The sequence below is a fragment of the Hydractinia symbiolongicarpus genome, chromosome 3 (assembly GCF_029227915.1).
Source record: "Hydractinia symbiolongicarpus strain clone_291-10 chromosome 3, HSymV2.1, whole genome shotgun sequence".
NCBI classification, from domain to species: Eukaryota; Metazoa; Cnidaria; class Hydrozoa; order Anthoathecata; family Hydractiniidae; genus Hydractinia; species Hydractinia symbiolongicarpus.
The window spans coordinates 16318669-16342154 of NC_079877.1; the positions used below are offsets into that span (position 1 = coordinate 16318669).

The following is a 23486-nucleotide window of genomic DNA, read 5'->3' on the forward strand; positions in this document are numbered from 1 at the left end:
CATTGCCAAAAGTAGAATGAATTCAGCTTCGTCGCTGAACAAAAAAGCTCTAAACCAGCGGTAGTTTCGTTAAACTGTGCATGTGCTATTTAAAAGCTGCTGAGCTTTTGGCACTATAGCGGAAAAATACAACCAAATCGAAACGAGGTTATGTTACTGCGATAAACGGAACTTGATCACAAAACGGAACAAAAGAGATGCAATTTTCGTAATTATTTGGGGAAAGAGTTGCTATCATTTTAGGATTTATTTTACGCTATTTATTTTAGATGCGCACAAAATATTTCTTAATAGGTTCTGGAACATCAAGATACATAAGAAAATTAATTATGCTTTTTAAAGATGATGATTCCAGGTTAATAACTAATAAATTGATAAAATTTTATATAGATTTTTTTAGCAGAATAATTTTGCGAATCATTCAATAAGAACAGAGGATTACCAGTTTTGCTCAAGTATTTCTTTGTTGGTTATGTTGGGCTAATTTTGAAGAATACTTTAGCCAACAATATAAAGTAGTCCATCTTTGTCTATGCCATTTATTATTATTATTATCATCTATATCATCCATATTGCTTTTCTTTATCTTCCTGTCAAAAGTTAAAACCGAGCTTAAAATCATAGGCCGATATCGGAGAAAAAAACTTTTCTAATTTTTTGTCTTACAGCATTTTCGCAAAGGACCACAGAGACGTCACTTTTGTGCTTTAATTTATGAATTTCCTATCGTCTTTCCCATAGTAGCTATCGTCATGTGAACCATAAGAACATACCTGTCAGAGAGGATCTATCTTATAAAACATTTCCATCGCCATCAGATATGTATTGGCTAGACACAGCACGTTTCAGTCATTTTTGTATCTCCAACATAAAAAATATTTTTGAGATTTTTTCCGGAACATTTAGATGCTCATAATAATCATCTTGTGATGAAACTATAATTTGCTTATTATAAATAATAAGGAACTGACACTGATGTTTCATCCTTTAAGACTGAGATACGAATAGAAAAAGTCACCATATTTTGTTGAACTTTAAAAGAAACAATTGTCAACAATATCAATCCAACCAAAACATCCAATCAAACAATTTAGCATGTAAAAATTCATTTGTGTTTTTTATTTAAACCCTTACTAACCTTAAATGTATAAAACATGGAATATTTTAATATTAAAAAAAATTAAGAAAGAATAAAACTTTTTTCTATGGTGTTAGCTATTGTTAATTCGTTTTTTGCAGTGTAGTATTCCCTACTAAAAGTCTGCGATTGGAACTCGATCAATCTTTCAGTTAAAGAGTAATTTCGTCGTGTAGAAAAATTTGTATTAACTATTAGTGCGGCGATGTTTTGAACTTGACACTCTTGAATCACTGGTGAATGAATTATGCTTGCATGGAACGCGTGCACATGTAAAATGCTTACTTCACTCGTACCTAGAGCAAGAGTCCTGGGAACGAAGTTGCACCAGTATTCCATTTTATTGCGCTTTTTTTAATAAATAAGCGCCAAATTGAGCTTTGTCTTTTGACATGTTGAACTTGATGCCAGTGTCATACGATGCTACCGAAAGATCTTCTCCTTTCTTTAATTTTACGACACTCGATACGTACCGCGTACACACGGTTTTACACGCGTCGCGAGGCACGGAGGCGACAACTAAAATCTTCCTTCGATTCTTGCGGATTAAAAAGTGTAAAGTGTTTTTTCTGAATGAAGCGTTATCAGAGAAGAACATCTAAAAATCAACAAGATAGAATCTAAGATGGCGGATACGAACCGTCAGAGTGTAGCAGATACTTTGTTTTTTTTAAATGTTATTTTAATCATTAAAGCTACTTCGTATTGAAAGACGAAACATAATTTAAGGACTTATATATCCTAATCCATTTGTAGCAGTTCTTGCGTCGTAATTGGGGGAAATTCCAACAGATTTATGTCCTTTAGATCGTCTAACCAAGTAGGCTTAAAGAGAGAGGATTCGCTGGGAAATTGTTTTCAAATAGTTTAAAAACATTCTGAGCTATACAAAAAGTATTCTTTGTAAAAATAGAAGATGCTTGAAATAACGGAATGTTTAAGTTCTAATGTAATAAAGACAACTCGCAGCTTTTTTGAGGAGATAGGAAAAAATTCAAGAGAAAAACAAAAACGGTCCTACTACGATATACTTCAAGTTCATTATATCCGACTTAAGCGGCGGCTACTGTGTGACGAAAATCGGTACAAAAAATACGATGGCGCTAAAATCACCCTCTTTTAACAACCTTGTCACTCAGGACTCCTTTTCGCTTTTCTTATACCTCAAATATAAAATAGCGAAAAGGAGTCTTGGGGACGAGTTTGCCTCATTTAATTGGTTTGGAATAACAATACAGAAGTAGCATTTTAGTAAAATCTAATAATCGTCTACTGATGAATAAAGAAGTCAATTTACTATTTATATTATTTGCATTGTTATTCCATCTTCTTAACCATGAATGGTGTTGTTGTATGTAAGTGCTTTTGGCTTATAGATTTTCTCTGAAAAGTGTGACTAATTTCATATTAATTTCCAGTTAATTCTAGCAACTTGAACTAAAACCGAAACGAAACGTCATTACCACAAGGACGGCAGAATTTTAAAGCTCGCCACAAGCAATTTGAAAAGCTGTTTCTATGTAAGAAACACGCACTACGAACTTGTTAATGTTGTTCACAGCGGGCTTAGAGATAAGGTCTTAAATTGTGCTGACATTAGAACCTCTGATTTCGGATCTTTTTTCGTCTTGGAGCAAATTGTTTCAAAAAGCGAACATCGCAGAAAGTGCAGATAGCGCATTTTTGGAGTCGGTTACTCGGCCCATACCCCTGTCCAAGTCTAGCAGCTGCTGAGTACTGGTCAAGTGATACCATTATGTCATTTTAAGAAACAGTTCAATAACAGCATTTGCCAAAATATTTTGTCCGGATTGCAGAGTACTTTTTTTAAACACTATTTTGTTCTCACAAAAAGCAGCTATAGTATGATCTGAGAATTTTGTATCTTGTAATTTTTTAAGCCTCCGAAAATGTCTCCCAAACTGGTCTCCAGGGCTATTTTTTCTCCTCTTTGAAATAAGGAGGATTTTGTATTTAGCTATATTAGAAAGCAGAGAGGTCTCGACACGAAGTTGCGCGAGCCCAGATTTCTTTGATACATACCTGAGCATATATGAAGTAGTAGCCTGTTACTTTTATTTGGATGTATTCATGAAATTTTGAGATATCACCACGACTTAAAGTTGTTTCCCAATTTCTGATTGGGTGGCCTGAAATAATAATTTCATTAAAACCGTCGAAATGGGTAGTATGGGACGAATTAAAAACTTATGAGTTGAATATTTACTGACCTGAGACAGTTTCTTCGAGCTGATTGTTTCCACCAACAAAATTAATGGCAATAAAAGGAGTCTAAAAAAAAAGAAATGTTTATTTTTTGGTAAGTAATATGATACTTAGGAAATAACCGTAGTAGCTAAGAGGATTTAGGCCTAACTCCCACTTTGAAAATTGTGTTATAAGGCCTGGTTACGAGTATCAAACAAATTTATCATCAAAACAACAGGACTTATATTTAATTATTAAAGTCATATTACAAAACCTAAGAGCCATTGTGTCTTTTCGGTCGCTTTTGCTTTTACTAGGAAATCCACAAAAGCCATTTAATTAAAAAACGTATTTTTCGCACGATCGTTTTTTGGCAGCCTCGTTGATAGTTTTTTTAATTTAAAAAGTTTAAGTGCCCTCCTACACACGGACTTTCTATATGAAATAAACTTTCACCGAATTTCATAAAAGTTTACAAAACAGGCTTTGTCACGCACCAAAAAGCAACCTCAACTTCAGTACTCTTTGGTAGCGTTTCTTTATATAAGAATAGAATTGGGGAACAGATTGGTTTAGGTTAAGATTCCAACATATTACCTTTCCAACAGAATTCGCCACTTTTAAAAAATATTTCGGATTCGATTTACTTGGTTTTGAGGTGGGATTGATTGTCTTGTGTTTTTCGTTTTCCACTTCGACCTGCAGTTCGTACACACTTTGCTTCGTAGTGTCCAAATCATTCTTCACATGAAAATACGCAAATGAAGTCATCACCATGACAGCGAGAAAAGATAAGAACAGCAAAAGCAGCACCGACATTGATCTTGAAAGTTTGAATCGACGTGTATTCTTAACATTTGGTGATGAAAAAAATTTTGCATTTCCATCTTCGCAAAGTACTGCAGTTTCTTTACAGGATAACTCGTCTTCTTTCACTCCACTTTCGCTTTTATGTATTTTATAGACAAACATTTCAGACATGTTTAGTTGACTGGAAATTTGAATTTTTAAGCAACAATAAGTCGTTATCTATTTATAACCGCTCAATCGTAGTACTTTCCCCTTTGATTATTTTAATAAATAGAGACTCTCCCCCGTAGTCTTAAGCCGTTTAACATTTAAAGTGCAAGAAAACAACCAAGGGTGAACCATAACAAGAAAAGACTACCATTATATGTCAATAATCTATACAAATACTTCTTGGAAAAGTAACAAAATGACATGTCTCGCTACTTGCGTTACCCTTTTGCGTGACAGACAGACATTCAAAAAACCTAGAGGAGGATAGAAATAGAAAAATATTTATTTCTAGCGTCCTAGGAAAAACCTAACAGGCTGGACTTAGACTTTTAAAAAACCTTTGAGATTGTAGTTTTTTTTAGCGCAGACATTGTAACATGTTTAACTGTATAACTAATTGTCGTAAGAAAAACTTTTTAGAGGATTTTTTGTGCGACCCATTATTAAGCGTTTCCACTGTAGAGAAGTTTAAGGGTAATATAAATTGGATCCTTCAAACAACGTGAAGAGTTTTCGTAATAAGGGGGAGCTGGAATATGAATGCGAATTGTTTTTACTCAAATAAGGCGTTTGAAACGTACAAGCTGACAGTAGAAAATACGGTCCATACAGTGCTAGTATATATCAGAATCAATTGATTATAATGTGTGTGACGGATAATTTGAGAAACGTTCTTGTCGGCAGAAAAAATAAATACTCTTTATCATTCTAAAGGAATTTTTACATATGATATGTGATATCTATCCTCCTACGTGAAACTCTGTCTGGTATCCAATAATAATATTTGATAAACCTTTTCTGTGTTGTTTTATCCAAAGAGAATGGCTTCTTATGATTCAGTTATTTATTCGTGTATCATGATTAATTGAAAGTCATTAACTTCGCTAGGTGGACCTTTAATTTAATTGTTTTCTTACTTCAATGAGTCCTTTGGTAGCGGGATTGTTAACCTGACCAAAGATTGGTTTTAATTATTTCTTTTCAATTACTCATACCTTTTTTTGCCAGGGAACAACTAAAATCTATAGCTGAAAAATACTACAAGTATTCAATGACTGAGAGGGAATTTCATGTCACTGTCCTGTCATGTGCTTGTTACAAAGTAGAAAGTTCATATGCTTTTTTAGCATATGCTATTACGCGTTTTTGATAAGCATAAGCTAATAAGAACACAATAAAGGTTTTTTCATCTTCTTAGAGAAAATTTTATTTAAATGTGTGTCTACTAACATTATGGAGGTCATGAGATAAAAATGGAAAATTTCGCACCCACAAATATATATTTTGTTATCCGAATTTTTTTTTTAGAGGAATTAAGAACGACTTTAGGTTTCATAGAATCAATCTAAGTTCTACATATATACTGCTTGAACCTAAATAAACGCCCAACGCCCAACTCATCAACACACCCTACCACCCTCTATTTAATCTTCTCTGCTCAAGGTATCTCGACCTTCTTATTGTACTGTAATATATGTATTTTATGACGTAGTAAAAAATTTATCAGCTCCTTCCTCCCCGCTAGGTTTAACAACTTAATGAGTGCTGGGGAGGGGCGGGATGGAAGGGCGTTAATTAGCAGAAACATGTATGGTAATTACTACAATACCAATTAGTCCGAGCTTCCAAAGCTAAAACATATGTAGCTAATTATTTTATATAAAAATAAAGATTTCTTCGTAGTATAATTTGTCCTATATTTTTCAAGTTCGTTGTTTGGATCCAAACTTGATCCTGGATCTTTTGTCTCTTTTTGTCTATCTAATGGCGAGACAAATTTGAACCTTTTTCGTCATATCTTTGAAGACAAAAAGCTCTGGGGACGAGATTGTTTGCATCATATGTCTGGTGATAACAACCACTTATTAGTGTCAAATAGATAGAAGCATGGAATTCATAACGACAATTTATTTTTGTTTTTTAAAACGATAAGTTCCGAGAATTCTTTTCTCCTCACAGATAAGACAGAATTAAAATATTTTGGAGATATAAATGTTTACTTCGAAACAACAACGTAGTTTGCATTAATTCAATTATTTTAATTTGTTTGCGATTTACCTTGCCAGTAATACGTATCTGTACAATCTTGGAGAAAGCTGCAGTTTTTTTTGCCATTTTTTATGACTAAGTCAAAATCAGCGTCTCTGCAGCTGCACAGGCAAGCAAGGCGGAGAAGTTTTATAATATGCTAGTCGCATTATATACATTACGGAAATAATGCCGAGCATAAAAAAAAAAAAGGTCCTGAAATCATGGTCATATTAATGTTAGCCATATGGATCTAAACAATTAACCTATGATCCCCAAATCTGCCCACTTTCACCGTAAATAATAGAGTATAGAAATCTTCAACATGATAACTTGTTGCAACCAACTTTCAAAATTGTAGATCTCTAGCAAGCTGCAATAATTTCACTCTCCGTTTTACATAACTTGTAGTTCTGAAGCAGGGTATATAACTGACGTAAATTGTAACATTTTTTCAATTACAAGTACATTGTAAAAGATGAAAGATTGTTCTATTTTTATTTTGTTAATTTACAATTTTTTTGGAAAATTTTTTTAGAACAAATGATTTCCAACACACCTCATTTAACACCTAATTCAGGAAAAAAAATAAAAAGGTTTCTAAGACCTCGGTTTGAAAACCTTCTACTAGAAAGGGCTTGTACTTTAACTACAGTGAAAGCTCTTTGAAGCAAACATTCTTTGTACCGGACATCTCTCTACAATGGACATTTTTCTCAGGAAAAGATCAAATGATTGTCAAACTCTTATAATAAACTTCTATACTGCTGATACTTTATATAGCAGACACCATTCTATAGCGGACGTCGTGTTTAGGTTCTAATTCGGACCTCTCTATAGATGATACACGTATTGATATTTTATATAAAACTATTTTTGTAAGAAGTCTGCCTATATTTCACTTAAAATGGAAATGTTAAAAGTTCAAAATGTCACATTGTCTGCACTAAGATAAAGTCAAATTTTGAAGGGTTTTTTTGCGAAGTCTTGAGTCTTTAGGCTCCTTTTTTCACAACCAGTCTCTTAACACACCCTTCGTTTATTCCAGGCACCAATTTAAGATGTAGTAGAAACTTGAGTTCTGATTGTGCTTAATAGGAGAAGTTTGCTTGTATTTTTTGCAATGATCTTTTATTTACCTACACTGAAACTGGACCACTCTTTAGCTATTAGATGTAATTGGAGTGAAAGGAATATGGTTTTCCGAATTACCAGGTAAACAAATATTGCTGATACCGTGTATAGTATTGCTGTGGTGACTTTGTTAGCAAGGGTGGTTAAAATTGTGGAGACTAGATAATTGCATGATGGGAAATGTAGGGAAAAAAATGTTTTCTCTTTGTAAATTTTGTTATTTGTAAAAGCTTGGATTGGCCTAATTTTTATCAATTTGTGAGTGTTGATAATTTTGTTGCTTTTTTGAGAAATAAGTGGCCGAAGAAAAGTAAATACATACTTTTATTTATCAACATTTTTACTATAAAGCATATACTGGAATAATTCGACGCTAGGAGAAAATACAAACAAAATCATCCTAGCTCGACATATTGATTAAATGCCATTATGTCCGAATCTAAAATTCCCAAACTAAAAAAATTGGTTTATTTGGCACGTACAGAGAGGCTAGTTTGGCTAAAAGTTATTTAACCAAAAATTCTGAAAACTAGCCAAGTCGTTAAAGAGTGAACAAACTTGAAAAGAGCAGGCCTCTCTGCAAAAACAAAAAGTTCAAACCATAACAAGAATTGTCTCGATAGGTTCCCCGAAAGGAATGCGTCAAACTCAAAAAACATTCAGACAGAGCAAGCCAAAAATGTTTTTATTTAACCATAAACGCGGGTTTGCACCTAAGAAATGATTGAAAGGGGACACTTTACTTTAATTGCTGTGATCTGATTGGTTGATTTCGATTCTCTAATTGTCTCATCAACTAATAAATAGCCGAAAATAATTATTATCAATGCCCGCCGACAACAGCTGTCTGTCGAAACGTATTCTAGAATAAACTTGCTTAATCATGACATGCTGATATCTATATTATTCAATACAATGACTCAACAGATATGTGGAAATACTCTTTTTAGAAAGAAGACTTATGTCCCATCCAAGAAAACAACAAACATATTTGGAGAATATTTCTTGCTACTGTCAAACAGAAGAATATTACAAGCAAGTTACAGCTTGATTTTTAGGACATATTTTTCTATGTTATTACATATTTTCCTATAAACTTTTTTCCTCTGTTTGTTCTAAAAAAGAACATCACTCAACCCAGCTTTTAAGTTTTTTTCTTTATTACGTTATCACTTTTTGAAATGATTGATCTGATTGACCTGATTCAATTAGTATTTCCTTCTCTGAAACTGCTTCTGTTTTTTCTCCTGTCAGATTTTCCATTGAAGCTGTTGATAGCTCGCTTATAGCTTCCAAATCATTTGAATAAGTATTGGACATGAGGGAATCCCAACGTTTGTTTTTAAACGATAAACAGCCTGAAGTGTTCCCTGTGGAGGGTTTTATCGGCAATGTGTAACTGCGTTTCCTCCGTTCTGCTGTAAAATTTTGAAAGGTCTTGTAAGAATCTCCAGAAAGAAAGCAGTCGCGCTGAAGTAGAACTGACGAGTTTGTGCTGTGACAGGAAAACGATTTCTTTAAAGGTCTTTTTGGGGTTTGATTCTTATTGACGGTAACGTAGCGATATATGTAATCATCTTGCATCGTTGGGATGGTTGAGATGACCAGAGTGGTGATTAGGTTTTCTTTTAAACCAAATGCATTTGTGTAGGCTGACAAGAAGTCTTCATGCTGGCTGTTATCCATTTTTTTTTTGTCTTTGAATTTTTATTACTTGTGCCTAAACGTAAAATATAGAGGGTTTTAAAAGTGACTAAGAGAGCGTTCAAAATTGAAATAATCGTAATTTTTATTTAGTAAGTTTGTTTTAAAAATTGTAAATCTGTTTTTTAAACTAAAAGACATTATTTTTTTTGGTTGTCCAGAGATTTCAAGTCTAATTCTCGCGTTAGTTGAATAAAGCAAAATTAAGCTTATTTAGCACAACCGCCTTCTTTCAAAATTAAAATCTACATGACTGTAGTTCGATAATAAGATAAATTTAAAAAAAATAAGCCATAAATAAGCCAGATTTTCGTGAGGTCACTCTTTTCATTAGAGCCGAATAATAACAAATACTTCCACAGTAATACACTATTGTGTTTCTGATACATGCAACTTTTTATGTCTGCAACTTCTTTCTGCAACCTTACTCAGCAATCCAAAAATAACAACCCACTTTTCAAAGAAGAAGACGAAGAAACTAATCTTAATTTAGCTTATTGAAAAACATCAGTTGAAAGTAGAGAAGAGGAAACAGCTGTTTTAAAGTAAATGTTTTCTGATTTACAAAAAATGTATGTTTAAAAATCAAAACAAAACAATATACAAAGTTCATAATATTGATAAAACGTGGATCGGCGTTTTCTTTTTCTAAAAAGAACGGATTAACAGAACGGAGTGCAATAAAAATATTCGGTTTTATTTTTTGGAAAGGTCATCGCTTTAGAGGTTTGACCTAGCACCAAATAGGAATAGGTTATGTAACTTAATATTTTTTCGTGAAAAATAGATGACAATAGATGCTACAATATTATTTTCTAATTTGCTGACAAACTCAATAATAAGACTCAACAACTTCGACTATAATAGCTGTGTCATCTCAATTAGTTCGAGAACTAATTAACGTGTTCGTGTTTTAAAAGAGTGTGCCTTTAAAATTTAAAACCCCTTGACTTGCTTTGGCCATACACACGTATATAAATGAATAATCCACCTAAATATCGAAAGATGAGGGTTGGGGTCGCAAAAACCGTAACGTACGTAATTTTAAGATTTTTTAACTTGCTAACAATTCAAGTAATTATCACTCCAATTTTTAATTCCGTTACATTTGTTGTTTCAAAGTCAGACTCCCTATCCCTATCTATGCCACCTAGTGTATGACGTTAAAAGATAAATTTTTTTATAAGAACTTGGAATTTTGGTTGGGGTGTTCTTATTCTATTTCTAATGTTCAGCCTGAAATATGTTTTTCTTATTTTATCCATTTTTTGTTTGAAAATAAATGTTGCGTTGGAAAATTATTTCCCATGTTTTTGTTTGTTTGGATTACATCAGCGATTTCTGACAAAAAATTATAACAAACGACAGAAGAAATATAATCTTACCTTGTTTGGCGAACTCGCACAATTTGAAGTTTGAAAAACATATAACAACATCTAACGTGATCAATGAACGTGATGACGATATTCTAAATTGTCAAAAACTGGCGTGTAGGCGATGGGTATGATTCAAATGAAGCTCAAGTGAAGCGACAACATTTCAAAAGATACGTCGAAAATCCACACCTTCTTATATATAAGTTATACAACACATTATGACGCAAAAAGTTCGAGCGTTTGTAATTAGAACAGAATATTGTGGACAAATGTACTCTGAACTCTCTCCCTTTCTCTCTACACCTTTCGAACAACACAAATTTGAGTTGAGGCTTACTGTTACTTACAGTCCTGTATTTTACAACCTCAACTATTGCCTACTTTTGCTTGTTGACTATCTACCTGTTTATTTGATAAGACCAAATGCTTGCTCCGTCAGTCTGGAGCGTCATTTGAACTTTACACGTTTGTCGTATAGAACCTAAGGATGAAAAAAGTTCGAGAGAGAAAAAGAATATGTTCGAAATACACAGCGTTTAAAATAAGGATAATGTATTGCATATATTCTCAAAGAATTTAAAGATGCTCGTTTTGAATTATATTTCGAACAAAGTTAAAATCTCTACTTTTTGCAGATAATGTAAGCCGAGGGTTTTTATCCTGATATATTGGACTCATCAAAACCTAGTCAGAAAGAAAAGCCGTTGTAGCGGTTTTACATGCTTATAGTATGATCGAATAAGTTGAGTTCACTTGATTGTCAACTGGAAGACATCCTAAAGTCAAATTTGCTCAAATAGTCATCATTTTAAGGCCACTTTGACCGCGTTTCTTTAAGTTTTAGTAAGCCACTGATCTGTTTGTTTATTGGTACATACTCGAATCTTTATTTACACGATCAAATATGTTGAAATCATTTCTATTACAATGCTTTATTTCAACAGGGACTTAAATGAGGGAAAAGCAGCAATTTCCATCGTTTTATCACTCCATTGCTTCATAACAACGAAAATGGAACAACTGGTGTGGGGGGAGGAACTTTTTTAACATTTTACGCGAATAGAATCTACATTTTCCTCAGAGAATTAAAACCCAGTGATTAAAAAGTTATATAAAGCACGTCAATATGTGCCGATTTAACTTTATAAAGTTCCTAACTCCCGTTTCTTATATTAAAAATAATGGTTCCATTTTGCGAAAACCGCCTGTAATTAAATATTCGGTCAACGTGGAGAAAACCTGCACTGGTCTACAGTGTTCCTCCAGGACTGGTTAAAGCTCTTCAAAAAATTCAATGAAATATTTTATGCACTGCTGGCATAAAATATTGATTTGCTCTGTTGAGTCGGTAGATATATGTCGTACTAGTTATTAAATCTACCGGCGGCTACTTGATTACTGCGTCGGGTTTTCTTTTTTTTATTTGCACTAATTTCCGCGCAAACAATCTATTCCGTACGTATTACTTTATATATAGTATAAACGTATTTCAGGCGTCATAATTTTCGCACAAAACGTTTTGCGCCTAAATTAATGCAGTAGAAGACGGCTGTTATCATCTGATGCAAGCTTCTAAGGTTGCTGTGAAAAACTAGCAAGCCTCTGCAAAGAGTTAGAGCTGTTTAAATGAGTTTTAAGACTTTATTTATTAATGTTTTTTTTCGGAAAAATATTTGTGTCAGGGGCTACCATTTAAAAAATAGGAAGCCACTGGTGTGTCTGTGCGTGACCTGTTCTGTGAAAGATAACCTTTATAAGACAGTCGAACAGCTACGAAGTATATTTTAGCGTCGTTGCGCAAAATGAAAAGCAATACAAAAGTTTTGTAATTTCTTTCCTACCATGCATCTCCAACCAGGGGCGGATCTAGGGTAAGGCAGCCTAGGAATTTGCCTGAGCCTAATTTTGCGGTGTAGATAAAAAAATCCATAGTAAGTAGATAGAATTATTTATAAAAAAAACAGAAAAATTTTTGTATATAGGTTTTGGCATGCACCAATTTCGACTTTATGACGATGCGGCGTTTTATCGATTTTTCCATTGATATTTTACTTAAATAACAAGCAAACCCGGGGCGATTTTAGGCAAAATGTCGATTCGCCTAAAACGTCCGTGGGTTTTAAAGTTCCGAATGAATTAAGATCACAGATAGAAAAAAACAGGCCTATAATGTCCGCATGTTTTCACGTTCAAATGAATGAATTTCTGAAATGGAGAAAAAAAGAAAAACACCTTAAAAATCCGTGGGTTTTAAGTTTAAACGCCTAAAACGATCATGGGTGTGGTTACACCGACGACAAGTGGATGTTTCTTTTTCAACATGGTTTACCCTGGTTCAGGTCCAATTGCAGGGAGCACTTCAAATATCTAGAATAAATCAAAGCAATTGTATGCTAGCTAAAGTTAAATGAAGAAGTTTTGAATTTCGCAACCCTTTTAGATATTGAAAATTTTTTTTTTACATTTGCAGTTTGTTAACACAGGCTGTAATTTTCCAAAACAATATTTCAACGTTGCACTACTGTTGACTGTAAAATTGTTGGCCATAAAATTGTCTTGTACGTAACTAATATTTTGTTGTACTGTTAGCTATTAGACTTCTGCATATTTTGAAATAAAGCAACTCCTTAGCTTACCGAATTTGTAACTCGGCGATTACTTGTACTCGTATTAAATGCGTAAAACGTAAAAAAATGTTTGGATTATGACACTTAATCCCAGTGTGGTATGTCATTCAAAGGAACTATGGCAACACTAAACGAACTCATTTTCGCATGTTTCAACGAGGACACAAGTGTTAAACTACGGAGGTTACTTTTATTTATTGGGCTACTTTCGTTAATCTAGGAAATACTTTTAATAACTAAAAACCTTACTTTTGGGAAGACTTTAGCTCCTTTTACGGCAAAAACACAAAACGCCTGCTTTACTGCGTACAACACTACAAACCCTTGATAATACTTTGCCAAAAAATCTGTCAAATTTTGCTTAACCTGAAAAAAATCCTAGATCCGCCCCTAACAACCAACTAAAACATCCCCTATAAGAATGTTTTGTATTTTATAAAAAAATCTTTAATTTGCTAGAGATTTTTGTTATTGTATTCTAATTTGCCGTGACGAGTTTTCAAACCACAGGGAATGTAATTACTCTAAATTTCAAGAATTGTCATTTAGCTATTTTCTGATAGCAAACTCGTCTTAGAATACCTTGCCAAGTAGTGCTTATGACAAATTTAGGTTTTTATTGCGCATTCTTCCACTTTTTCCAACCAACCGCAAATATAAGTGCATAGCAACGCCCATAGCAACCATTTTCGCATTTTTAGACAGCTTTCCTCCCCCTCCGTCGATGTTTAATTCCTTGCAATGGCTATATGATACTTTAGGGCCTCCTAAGACAATATATGACAGCTCTCAATATTAAATGTGGTGTTCCAGAAACATTCAGAAAGCTGTCTTAACGACGCACCCTCCGAAATGAACTCGTCATCAATTAGACTTAAGACTTCAGGTATTTGGTGCTTTTCAGGTCGAAATAGTGCTGGCATACACCTTTTGTCGATCCACAAGTCAAGAATGTCCCTAAAATAATCTTTAAACAAGATTTTTGCCGTTTAAGTTCGGAATCCACGCAAAACAAGAATTCTCAAAATCGAAGCACCCACGCTTTACAATTTCTTCTGTGGATGCAGGCATTAGTACCACCTAGTGTGTAAGTGTCGCCCTGTTTTAGCTTTTCTGTCGTCCAAAAAATACTGCATCAGTTCTTTAAAAGACGAAGCAGCCTTGCGAAAATGTGCTTCGCTGAATCCTTGAGGATGGAGTCCTACAGAATAAATGCATTACCACCCTTTTATGATGGTCACTACCTTCTCTACAAAATACAGGGGGAAGGGAAAGAGGAGAGGGGCAGCGCTGAAATTTTTTTAAATTTTACTATGACGTCATCATTTTTCTAAGACCACGTGTATTCTACACGTATACTTACGAGTATGGGATTGGTTCGCACGTGAATTTTGCTTGCTGAATGGTTCCTAATGTTATTACTCTTTCAATAAAAAAAATTCAAAGGACCCTATTTAGCAACACGATTGCCATGGCGACTCACATTATTGTGTACACTCTAGAGTACATTTGCTATTTTACTAAAAGTCCTTTACCACATTGCTGGGACATGTTCCCCGCGCTATTCTTGTCTAACCATGGCTGCTGTCACATAGTAGTAAGCACCAATTGCGACCTATCTTTGTTTTTCCAATCAAGAAAATTGGCCACTCACAGTAAAAACATATTTCACTGTCATAAATTAGAAAAGGAATCAATATCCGCCGTCTCTAATGACTTAATATCGCGAGCATGTGCAGTCACACGTTGTAGTGAAACCAACCGTCAACATCCACACGATTAACTTGTTCATTTGGAGTAAAGGGAGGCGGGTGGCCAGCTCAAGTGTAGTTCAATGCAAGAAGAAAGCCGTCATGATCAGTTTTTCTGTAGTTTCACCGAAGGGTTAGGTGGAAGCTCATAGTTGACATTGGTCAGCCGCTGACCACATTTCCGGCCATGGCTGGTCATGGTTGGATTCTCGTGCAGTGTACGTGCATCTGTGCAGTGTACGTTTAAAAATTTTTCTACTTGTTTATGCAGAAGCCTGGCATGAATGTACACATAATGTTTTCAACTTAGTGTTATCATCAGCAGTCTTGATGAAACAAAAACCCCAGAAAATTTATTTTTTCTGAGTTCTTTCAACCAGGTTTCTTCCATTAAGGGTCAGTTAGCTCTATCCAGTCTGATGTTAGTATCGGGCAGAAGAGTGGTTAATTTTTGGTAATGTAGGATATAAAGAACATTTTGAAAGCATGCTTCCTCGTAGTGTTTCCATTTATAAAGGAAACATACTGCATGAAGGTTTTCTTGTGCCCTTTAACCGAGTCGTCTTACAGGTCTCGCATTGCAAAATTTTTATTGTATAAGATGTTGAGGCCCCCATATTATCATGGTAAAGTTGTAAGGCTCTTGTCTTCTACTAGTAAAAATGTTTGATATGACAATGTGAATGTCGTTCAAGGTTTGTTTTGAACACATGTAGTTGACAAAGGGGTAGCACAACCTAGTTCCCAGCACAACTTCCCCACAACAATTGGTTAATAAGTACCTTTTCTTTACAGAGAAAGACTTCTAGATTGACATACCCGAAAATTGTTTTCAAATCCACGCCTAATTTGTTTCGTGACGTTTTCCGTTCCAAAGTTTAACTTTGATCTGCGAAACCTGTGGTTTGTCTATTTATAGATCCCGAGCGAGTGAAAAGTTTCATCCGGCTAAATGTTGTTTACTTCAACTTAGAAATTTATTTAACTAAATTTAATGATATTCCTCACAAAACATTTTTTTTTGAAATGTCCAAATTCTTTTCTTACTTTAAATTGATCGACTAGTTTCATATTAAGAAATGAACTTTGATTATTTTAGAGTAGATGGGAAAGATAATAAGATGGTTTACGCGAGACCTAACTTTAGTCGGAGGAAGGTCACTAATTCTGCGCATTAATGACTAAACTTGTCCCAACCATTAATTTTTCCGACTAACCTATGTCCGTGTTTTTTCCTCTAAGGTATGCAGCTAACTGTCCAAAATTGAGTTTTTAATCTCTGTATTAGCATTGGACGAAGAACTGAAGAACTTACATCATGCTATAGGAATAATTTTGTTTGATAAAATTATAATAACCACAATGTCATAGATGGACGGATGTGTCAAACCTTGTCCCCTAGGTGTGTCTTCCTGATATCGGGATGGTGTGAAAGAACAAAACCCTGGCACCATTCGTTTCGTACTGTTAGTTTTTAGAAAGCTCCATTGATGCAACTCACATACACACCATTGTGTCTACGTTATATTATATTTCTACATTTCTGAAAAATATTACGTAGTTCTTGCTACAAAGCCCCTGTTAGGATGGATATGCCCCTAACTGATATTTTAATCTCTACCTGCTTAAAACAGCGAATAATGAGTACTATCGACTTTTACAACTACAGTAGACTCCCGGTTATTCGAACCTGCACTTATTCGAATAATTCGGTTATTCGAAGTGAGATGGCGTACCCCTTGGATCTGCTTACCCAACTCAGGCAAAAACACTCTCGGTTATTCGAACTTCAGTTATTCGAATAATTCGGTTATTTGAAGTGATTTTTATTCCCCTTGGGGCCAATTATAGGCTAAGTCACCCTCAGTTATTCGAATTTTTCTTATTGGGAGATCGTCGAGTGAGAACATTGATTTTCTGCGATTAAAACACTTTTTTTCTTCAAAAAATCAGGTTTCAATATTCATGGCTATTTACACTCTTCAAGCAATTTCTTCAAAAGTTCAATATTCTCCTTCGGTCCAGAGAATTGAAGCAAACCGGGGATCCTCAATCCCTTATCATCTCCAAAGTTAGTTCTTTTCCCTGTCACTTTTACTTTGCAAGTACACAACATCTCTGACTTCAGAAAGTAAAATATCGTTTTGGCAAATTTTCCTGTTTTTCCTTTAGGCAAATGACCAACAATATCTCCTTTTTTGCAGACCGCCACTGCATATTTAGAAATCAGAAAGCAGTTAAACATGATAACACGTACATGTCAAAAACACTACATCGATAGTAAAAAACAATGTAGCATTAAAGATTTTTTTAAGAGTTGAACTCCTTGTATTTACTAGATACATTTTCTTTATAACTTTCATATTTTAAAACCTGTTAACAATTTGTTCAAATTTATTCTTTCTTTAAAAAGTAAAAATTCTTTGTGTTTACACGCTCAACTGAACCACAATGCCTCAATTACTTAAGAAAAGTCCATCCCATTAAGGTTAAGTTGAAAATCTGGCGGGAAAACGAATTTTTCAGTTATTCGAACTCCCGGTTATTCGAAGTAAATTCGAATAACCGGGAGTCTACTGTATATTAAGAATTGTATAATATACTACAAATAAAATTATAATTATATAGGAATTATATACGAATTATATAGGAAACTTAGAATTACAAATTCGCATAATAGAAACCACACAGTTTCAGTCAAACCATCACAACAAATTTATACATGAAATTACAACGCACTGATATTCTGGATCGATAACAAAGCAATGTCCACAACCGTTTACAAAATTAAGTCATATTATCCTATTTTTGATAAAAACTAACAACAAACCACATGAAACACCCCCTTCCCTGTCAATTCAATAATTGAAGTCCTTATTGGAATTTAGGCTGTTTTTTTCTGGCAAAGGTTAATAGGCCAGCCAGCTGAAACGCCACAACAATGCTTAAAAAGAGCGAGCGTGGAATTTGTCTTGCCAATTATGTCAAGACATGTAGCAACAGTACAATGTTTATAAAAATTATGAAAAAAATTATTTTTTGCTACTTTGGACTATGTAAAAGTTCCGTAGAATGTCCTAGCTCAGTTGTTAACGATATCGATGGTGGGTCCGTACCAGAGCGATCTCTTCTTGTAGAAGCACCGAGACCAATCTGGGTCCTGTAAGTATTCTTACTACTTGTCATCATTTCATCACTGAACGCCTCTAAATGAAGATTTGAAGCACTGTACTGTTGATTTGATTTTAGAGCTGAATGTTTTGAAACAATTGGTAACGTTTGACTGCGTGAGCGTGGGTAGTTTGTACATATATACGGAGAGAGGTATTGATCTCTTTCGAAAATTCTTGTTGGATCTATGCTGGACCACGAGTTGGCTTTCTTTAGATGTGGTTTGATTAAATTATTCGAATGATTTAAATATTGACAGACGTATTCGTCATCGGAAAGTTCTTTTTGTACCATTGACGTCGGACTTTCTCCGCGTTTCAATTCGAACGCGTTCGAGAATGAACTAAAGTATTCTTCATAATGTTTGGGCGATTCTTTTTCCATTGTCTAAATATATAATATCATGCAGATGTAAGAGAGCTTTTTCGTTTTTTCTGTGTGTTTGTTTGTTTGTTTTATTTTACTTATTTTTTATCTAGAATAAAGAAACATGTAATGTGAATATCGAATGTTCTTATTATCGAACAGTTGCGAAATTAGACATTCCAACAAAAAAATAGATGGAAATATGTGGTCAGATGGTGATAAAAATTTCATTGGATGGGAACAAATACATAATTGAAATTATCTCTTTATAAGAAATGCATGTTAGTAAAACAGGAAAATAATTGTTTTCTATTAATGCCAGACTTTATTATTTTGTTGGGAGAATTCAGAGCGTGTATGTTGTTAATATGTTCTTAATTTTCGGCAAGCCTGCGATATTCTTATAAACTAGGCTCTTATAAAAAAAATGTATCAATTTTTGACAACAAAAAGGATTTCAATTCGATTCATCAACGGTATCTTTTCGCAATCTCTAAGAATTACTTATGGAGTAATGTAATGAACAAAAGCCACGCTATAGAGTGTCGTGTTGCGTAGTAGAGTGTCGAGGTGCAATGTAAATTGCGTCATTACAAAAAATCGCGAGGTGTAATAAAATGGTGCGTATGTGATAGAGACGCGAGGCGTAATGGAGAGACTTGTAGTGCCTTATATTTTGCAATACAATATTTTTAAAGCATAGTAATGAAGGGAAGCAATTTAGGGAGGAACACATGAACAAGTTAGCGTAGAAAGTGCATTGTTATGAACAACTAATAATTGAATCACGAACGGTCGGTTAAAGTATTGCTTAACCTGACATTACTAAAATATGAGATCAATAAAAAAGAAAAGACTCGAACATTTTGTTCACATAGATATTATACAATGCTTAGGTAACAACTCCTTAGTTCTTCTAACCACGCAAAAAACTAGTCGCATCAGTAGTCATTTCATAAGCTCTCCCACGTGCTTGATTACTGGAGGTGCTCTTCTCCATTTTTGGACATTTCACCACCCTTTATTAGGTTCGTCTTTTATGAAGGTTTATTAATATTATTTTTCTCCACAACTCCCCTCTAATGAGCATAAGAGATTGTGGTAGAAGTTTCCGTAATATATGTTGTACCAATCTTGTTCCCGAGTGTCTTGTTCTTTTTGGCGAAAGGAGAAGACACTCTGGGAACGAAATTTATGTTTTCTTATATCTTTCATAGTAGTGTTTTCTGACAGGCGTCCTCTTATTACGCATCTCTCAATTACGTCTTGCGACCTTCTGCACTGACGCGATCTATATTGCACCTCGACACTCTACCACGCAGCACGACACTCTATAATAGTGTGACTTTTGTCCGTTACATGACCACATAATTGCTTGCCTGGTTTTGTAAACATGGCCACATAATTGCTTGCCTGGTTTTGTAAACATGGCCAATAAAATTGCGTGACTGACACAGTTGCCATTTAACTTTGAGGGTTAAATATTAAAAAAAAATCATTAAAACGTAAATAAAAGTAAAAACTGAAAAAGTAAATATAGTCCCCTACATACAGTGTTTTCGTTCTAAGAAAAGCCAATATTTTCTATCTGGATGATGCTTTTAGCTTCATAGCGATATACACCCTAAACTTGTACGATATATAACAGGCGCTGGGAAGGAGGTTGAACCAATCTTTTAACATAGGATAAATAACCGAAAATATCGTTTTTTTTAACTAAACGTTACATAAAAAAACTTCTGCTTTTCGACGGTCAATCGTTATTCTATTCTTTGACTAAAAAGTCTTTCACTACCAAAAACGAGTTCTTTCGTGTTTCCCTAACAATACCTTAAAATTAGTTTTTACACATAGGCCGTTTAAGAGGCTGGGGTATTTGAGGGGGAAGGATTAATTATGAGATCCCATAGATTTTAGGGAAGTACAGTTGCTACAATAGCTATGCAACCTGACATCGTTACTATAACCAAAATAAAAGAAGTGATATAAAATGGTGACGTCAAAAGTTATTTTTAAATTGTTTTGTCAATATCGAGAACAAGTTTAACAAGAAGCCCTGGGGGCTCTAAGAATTTCCGCGCGCTACCAAAATATTTGATGAAAACCTGCTAATTCGTTGTGTTATTGTGCCAAACATTCGAAGGGGTTTGGTGCATGAACCTCTGAAGACAAAGCCCATCAGTGACATTATATCTTACAACAAACGCAAACAAAACGAAACGTTTCATAATAAACTCACATTTTAAAAGAAATTGCTAACAAAAAATACAGCCTATCATTCATGGTTGAAAGTCTTGCGATTGAAACGTTTATGGTCTTAAACGGCATTAGTTGACAAAAAATCAAAATTTTGATGTGACCATCATTTTCAGCATACTTTTTTTTATTAACTGTGTCAATTTTTGTCGAAAATAAAGCAGTTTTAATTTTTGGATAAATTTTGGCCTGAAATGACATTTAAGGTAAAAAGAAATCAAAATTTTGATGTCACTATCATGTTCAGCATACTTTATTTGTTAACTGTTCCAAATTTTGTTGAAAATAAAGTAGTTCTAATTTTTGGACCAATTTTGGCCTAAAATGACATTTAGGTGACAAAAATCAAAATTATTATGTCACCATTATGTTCAGCATACTTTTCTTGTTAACTGTGCCAAATTTTGTCGAAAACAAATACCAATTTTGGCCTGAAGCGTCAATACTAGACTTCCCAGTAGTTAAGGAGCTTGGGTACAAAGTTTACAACTGTGACGGACCAACGTGAAATCCCAGGGTCGATTTTTTCTCAAAAAATGCTCCGAAAGAAAAAACGACGGTTTTAAAGAATTTCCTACGCCTACGGGCGCGGAAATTCAATTAGATCAGAACAACCTCGCTCCCAGGGATTATAGCGTTTTGAAGGCTACAGTTTTAGGAATTGAGGCTTAGATCACAGAAGTTTTTTGAATCCATAAATATAAGAAACAAAAAATAAATAAAAAATTATTTTTTTTTCAAACAGACTTTTGGATGAAATAAGCTTCTGAAGAATCATTAAAAAATTGTAGTGTAGTACAGCCTTTACGTACCTATCACCTTTTTGCTGGCATCACCTGGCAACATAAAATATCGGCTTACACGGCAAGAAGTCAGTAAACATATTTTGTAAGATAATTTCTTAGTTTTATCAATGAGAATAATCTTCTTTCAACTATCCTTTGGCTGATTATATGTAATTGCTCAAAAAACTTTTTTTAATTTTAAAAAACGTCGGAATATCCAATTCCCTCTTTTCTCTTTAAGCGAATTCTTCTTTTCAATCAAATTTACCAAGAGATTTGAGGATTTAATTGATATACTAAACCAGCTTTTTTCTTCATAAAAATAAATATAAAATGGCTAATTCTTGATGTTTGAGTTTTGCTAGGATCATTGATGACGACAAAAGCAAGAACGACAACAAATATAACATCAATAACATCATCAACAACAACAACAACAACTAACATAATAAAATGGCGTGCGAAATTTGCTGCTAATTTTTTATTTTAATGACACACACGAAAATCAATTTAGGCGGTAAAACATTGACACGCGATTTAACTTCATTCACAATTCTGTTCATAAATTATTAAATTAATTATTAGTCTTCCCCTTCCACAAATCCAATGATGTTTTTTTGCTAATTACATCAAAAAAAATGCAACTAACTTGCAACTAATACCAAGGTCTTTGTGAGAGTATTGGATGGGAGCTGTTGTTTTTAAAAATATTTAAAACAAGATTATAGAAAATTACATGGACGGCTCATTTTATACCCAAGAAGAAGAGCATCTGGAATACAATTATTATCCTTTCATAGCCACTTAGAAAGCTGGTGCCCGTAGGAATACGAGTCTTCTATAGCGAACATTAAGATTTTCAAATTACGTATACATTGCTCCTGGTTATCGGTAAACTATTACAATTTTCTAATCCTTTTCACCCTGCGAATCTAACTGAGCAGATGCGTTTTGTTAATTTTAAACTACAGCCCTGTTCACAGTATGGTAATAACACGCTGTGACGCAAGAAATTAGAAGATGAACCAAAAAATAATTTAACCTTTTCTTTACGTCCCGTTTTTCTTTTTTTCTTCTATCTTCTTTAAATTAATATTGATATAACACGAATAAAGATTTAAGAAAATAACACTTTTTTCGCTTTATGGAATCATTAATTTGCAATTAAATATTTTGATTTTTATTCTCTATTTTATTCTTTTCATAAATTCTTTATTACAATTTAGTATTGTTTTTTTACATTACTAACAATGAAATTGTAGTATTCTTGTCTATAGTCGAAAAGTTAAAAAAATTTTTTGGTTTTGTCGACCTTTATGCAGTAGACTTTCGATATCTCGAATACCCGTTTTCCCGAACTTTCGCTCTCTCTCTTTCCAGTCCCTGCAGTCATTGCAATCTCTTAAGGCAAAATTACGTTCTAAATATCTGGAACAGCGTTATCTCGAACTTTCACTTTGTAAACTATTTTACCCTTCAGCACATTCTATCATTTTATCTCGGACTTTTCCCTTATTTTTTGAACAAAAACATTTGATTTTATAAAAAGTTCGAAAGTAATATTTTAAGCTTCTCTGGTGAGAAGCAAGTTTAGTAACAAATACATACTATTATAGTTCATATTACCCATACATTCTTTCTTTTTTTCTGTTCCTCGTTTATGAATTATGGTAATTTGTTACACAAAAAGTGTAGTTTTGGAAAACAGGAATTGTTTTAGAATCTCAGGTAATTCAAATAAAAAGCGAATAAAACTAAGGAAAATAAACGCAAGAACAAATCTTTTTAGCTTTATACTCTTTTTGTTAACTATCTTTCCCATCCTTCAGAAAAGTAACCCCCTGTTTCTTAACGTGGAAGGGTGGGACGCTTTCTTCAAAGGGGGATAAGGGGTGGGGGGGGGGGGGGGTTACAAAATTATT

General features: G+C 34.0%; 3 protein-coding genes across 4 annotated transcripts; all 3 read right to left on the reverse strand.

Moving 5' to 3' along the window:
• Positions 1-1098: 1098 nt before the first annotated feature.
• Positions 1099-4408, reverse strand: LOC130635969 (uncharacterized). Its single transcript, XM_057445520.1, has 4 exons — positions 3944-4408; positions 3370-3430; positions 3182-3288; positions 1099-1736 (listed from the first exon to the last, which is right to left on the reverse strand). Exons 1-4 carry the CDS (start codon positions 4325-4327, stop codon positions 1479-1481), a joined length of 810 nt encoding a protein of 269 aa, XP_057301503.1. The 5' UTR covers positions 4328-4408; the 3' UTR covers positions 1099-1478.
• Positions 4409-8516: 4108 nt separating this feature from the next.
• Positions 8517-10671, reverse strand: LOC130635440 (uncharacterized). The gene is made up of 2 exons (XM_057444771.1): positions 10618-10671; positions 8517-9248 (listed from the first exon to the last, which is right to left on the reverse strand). The coding sequence occupies exon 2, from the start codon at positions 9212-9214 to the stop codon at positions 8690-8692; it is 525 nt and encodes a 174-aa protein (XP_057300754.1). The 5' UTR covers positions 9215-9248; positions 10618-10671; the 3' UTR covers positions 8517-8689.
• A 6545-nt stretch (positions 10672-17216) lies between these two features.
• Positions 17217-22716, reverse strand: LOC130635971 (uncharacterized). Of its 2 annotated transcripts, none has more exons than XM_057445523.1 (2): positions 22607-22716; positions 17217-18544 (listed from the first exon to the last, which is right to left on the reverse strand). In XM_057445523.1, the coding sequence occupies exon 2, from the start codon at positions 18539-18541 to the stop codon at positions 18029-18031; it is 513 nt and encodes a 170-aa protein (XP_057301506.1). In that variant the 5' UTR covers positions 18542-18544; positions 22607-22716; the 3' UTR covers positions 17217-18028. The 2 variants fall into 2 exon arrangements, with proteins under 2 accessions (XP_057301506.1, XP_057301505.1); XM_057445522.1 differs by lacking the exon at positions 22607-22716 and adding an exon at positions 21592-22542.
• Between the last annotated feature and the right edge of the window lie 770 nt (positions 22717-23486).